The sequence below is a fragment of the Glycine soja genome, chromosome 17, assembly GCF_004193775.1.
Source record: "Glycine soja cultivar W05 chromosome 17, ASM419377v2, whole genome shotgun sequence".
Classification (NCBI taxonomy): domain Eukaryota; kingdom Viridiplantae; phylum Streptophyta; class Magnoliopsida; order Fabales; family Fabaceae; genus Glycine; species Glycine soja.
In genome coordinates this window covers 26929887-26933341 of record NC_041018.1, presented here as the reverse complement: position 1 = coordinate 26933341, position 3455 = coordinate 26929887, and the positions used below count along the sequence as shown (strand labels likewise).

The 3455-nt window shown below is 37.7% G+C and overlaps 1 protein-coding gene across 1 annotated transcript; it reads left to right on the top strand.

Moving 5' to 3' along the window:
- Positions 1 to 518: 518 nt before the first annotated feature.
- Positions 519 to 1686, top strand: LOC114392114. Its single transcript, XM_028353151.1, has 2 exons — positions 519 to 700; positions 783 to 1686. Exons 1-2 carry the CDS (start codon positions 548 to 550, stop codon positions 1461 to 1463), a joined length of 834 nt encoding a protein of 277 aa, XP_028208952.1. The 5' UTR covers positions 519 to 547; the 3' UTR covers positions 1464 to 1686.
- The last annotated feature ends 1769 nt before the right edge of the window (positions 1687 to 3455 follow it).

Genomic DNA, 3455 nt, shown 5'->3' with positions numbered 1-3455 from the left:
CCAAAGAGGACTCCTTCCCAAATAGAAAATACACCACTAGGGCACAGGTCAGTCATTTTTAACAGTGTCTTTCATTTTAATAGAATAAATGGTTTTAGGGTATATTAAATTTTATTCTTTGTAGGTGGTTGCGACGTGGAAACCAACATATCGGCAATGATGATGTGAAAGTTTTTCGTCGCAAGTTCGATATTATGAAACGTCATGAGGTAAGAACCATGCTATTGTATTTGTAAAATAAAAAATTATATGTCTTATTTTACTACAATGTTCACAACTATGTTGTTATATGCAGTTTGTGTGGGAGCCTTACCCATCAACCGTTTTGTCATTGTTGCCTCCCGTTTGTTTAGTCGGAAGTCTCGCGTGGTACGCGGTGGTGCCACTAATTTGTTTCCAAGTTATTGAGTGGCACCAACCGGACAGAGTCTTGAGACAATTTGGGATGCAACAACCAGTTCCAGAGTCTCCTTCACAACCCCTAAACATTAATGACATAACATTAAAGGGGAAACATGACGAAAATTGGGGGCAATTGTTCGCCCCAATGATTCAGCAGTGGAATAATCGCCATGCATTTAGGGTCGACGCTTATCCCCGACAAGAATGCCTATTGAGTTTTAACTCGGACTACATGGTCTGGTATAGGCGAAAGACAAAGATGTTTGTTGACCCAGAAAATGCAAAGACGGCTACATTGGTATTTTTTAATTTTTTTTCAAATTTTAACTTGAACTTTTATTTAATGATGACCATTAATTTTCTTACCCTTATAAATGTAGGGTGAAGTTGCGGAGGCATTACAATACATGGTGTCTCCTCAAGGGAGGAAAACATGCACATTTGATGATCTCGTGCCTTATGTGGAAAAAATTACAATTTTATCCGAAGAGCAAGAGAGAGTCACTGAGCCAGTGTCACATGGTCCCGCATCAGAGCGTCAATTTCCCGCACAACAGTTTCACATGCTTCAGTCAAGTATTGAAACTCAGGGGATAGACAGAAGAAGGGACACTGTTGAAGCGGAAGAATATTCCCAACAAATGGCGGAGCGTGGCCATGGAATGTATTACACGCCACAAACATTTGCTGAGTATCCGACACAGATGTATCAGTATCCTTTTCAGGGTCATGACACTGATACTTCTGCAACCCAGCAATCGTTCGGTGGTTTTGCGGAAACACAAGCTCATTTTTCATGGCCCACAATGACCCCTTCACAGCAATATCATGGACCAATTCCAACACCTAATGCCCCGTTAGGAACACAATGGAATGTACCGGGACAAATACCTAATACGGGTGACTTATTCGGTGTTGATTTGCGTCACGCATTTTCTGCGGAGGCTGACGAAGAAGAAGCGGGGAGGCATCGGGGCAGAAGAAATCCTGATCGCCAAGCACGAAGATGGGATCGACCATGTGGCACATCCTCACGGCATCACGGACACCAAAATGAATGATTTGCATGTCTCCGTTGATTAAGGCTTTGTTGTATATTTGTAATTTGACATTCATGGCGTAATGTATGATATTCAGTTTATTAAGGCTTACTTATGGATAGAATTTATGTCGCGTATCAAACTATAATAATCAATGAACCCTAAACCAAATAACAAAGGTAGCCAAAAGGAAAAAACTAATGTTTCTAAGTAACGATGAACTTCAATGTGAACTAAACCCTAACCCATAAAACATAAAAAGTATCCCATAACCCTTAAATATGAAACAGTAACCCTAACCTATAAAATATAAGCACTTAGCCCTAAACTGTTCCGAACTAAACCCTAATCCTAAAATAAAAACCTAACCCTAACCCGTAAAAATTAGCCCTAACCCAAAAATGTTCAGCACTAAACCCTAACCCAAAAATAAAAATAACCTAAACCTCACCCATAAAAATTAGTCCTAAACCCTGAAATTTTCATAACTAAACCCTAACCCTAAAATAAAATAACTAAGCCTAACCCTATAAAATAAAAACTAAACCCTAACACTAAAATAAAAAACCTAACCCTAACCCCCTAAACATTAGGCATAACCCTAAAATGTTCAGAACTAAACCCTAACCCTAAAATAAAACCTAACCCTAACCCCCTAAGAATTAGCCCTACCCCTTAAATGTTCAGAACTAAACCCTAACCCTAAAATTAAAAACCTAACCCTAACCCCTAAAAATTAGTCCTAGCTCTAAAATTTTCATAACTAAACCCTAACCCTAAAATAAAAAAACTAAGCCTAACCCTAAAAAATAAGAACTAAATCCTTACCCTTAAAAAAAGTTATTTTATTTCAACTTCTAAATGTAATTTTATTTCCCTAAAAATAAGAACTAAACCCTAACCCTTAAAAAAACTTAGCCCTAACCCCTAAAAAAATTAACCCTAACCCTAAAATAAAAAACCTAACCCTAACCCCTAAGAATTAGCCCTACCCCTTCAATGTTCAGAACTAAACCCTAACCCTAAAATTAAAAACCTAACACTAACCCCTAAAAATTAGTCCTAGCTCTAAAATTTTCATAACTCAACCCTAACCCTAAAATAAAAAAAAACTAAGCCTAACCCTAAAAAATAAGAACTAAACCCTTACCCTTAAAAAAAAGTAATTTTATTTCAACTTCTAAATGTAATTTTATTTCATTAGAAGTACACATTCAAAAAAAAGTTATTTTATTTCAACTTCTAAATGTAATTTTATTTCCCTATAAATAAGAACTAAACCCTAACCCTTAAAAAAACTTAGCCCTAACCCCTAAAAAAATTAACCCTAACCCTAAAATAAAAAACCTAACCCTAACCCCTAAGAATTAGCCCTACCCCTTCAATGTTCAGAACTAAATCCTAACCCTAAAATAAAAAACCTAACCCTAACCCCTAAAAATTAGTCCTAGCTCTAAAATTTTCATAACTCAACCCTAACCCTATGTCGCAACCTACCCTTCGGCGGGAGGGCGACGCGTGACTCGCGGGATGCGTGTTCCACGAAAGGAATACGCGCGGAGTCGCCACCAACGTTTATTTGAGGAAAACGTCGGAAAAACCGGAAAAGACGCGATCTACGAACTTTTAAGTTGAAAGGTTCGGGAGTTGTATTTACGCACGGGGAAGGTATTAGCACCCCACACGCCCGTCCCAAGGGACGGCAGCCTTTAATCGAATGTGCAAACATGACTTTGATTTTTATGTTCCCTTTTATGTTCTTATATCCTTTATACCCTTTTTATATTTTTTCTTTTTTATGGTCGACAAGGGTGTTTCCCTTTGCTCCTACGTATTCCTCAATTTGTGATGAGGAAATCAGACCTACGTAGTTCTTTCGGAACAAAGTGTTTGGTTAAGTTGTTTTTGTCTTTTTTTGCAAAATATGTTTTTTATTGAACAAAAGGTCATTTAAGGTGTTGGACCATTAAACGGTCTTTTGATTTTGAAAGGGGAGAAACGTTAAGGCGTTGG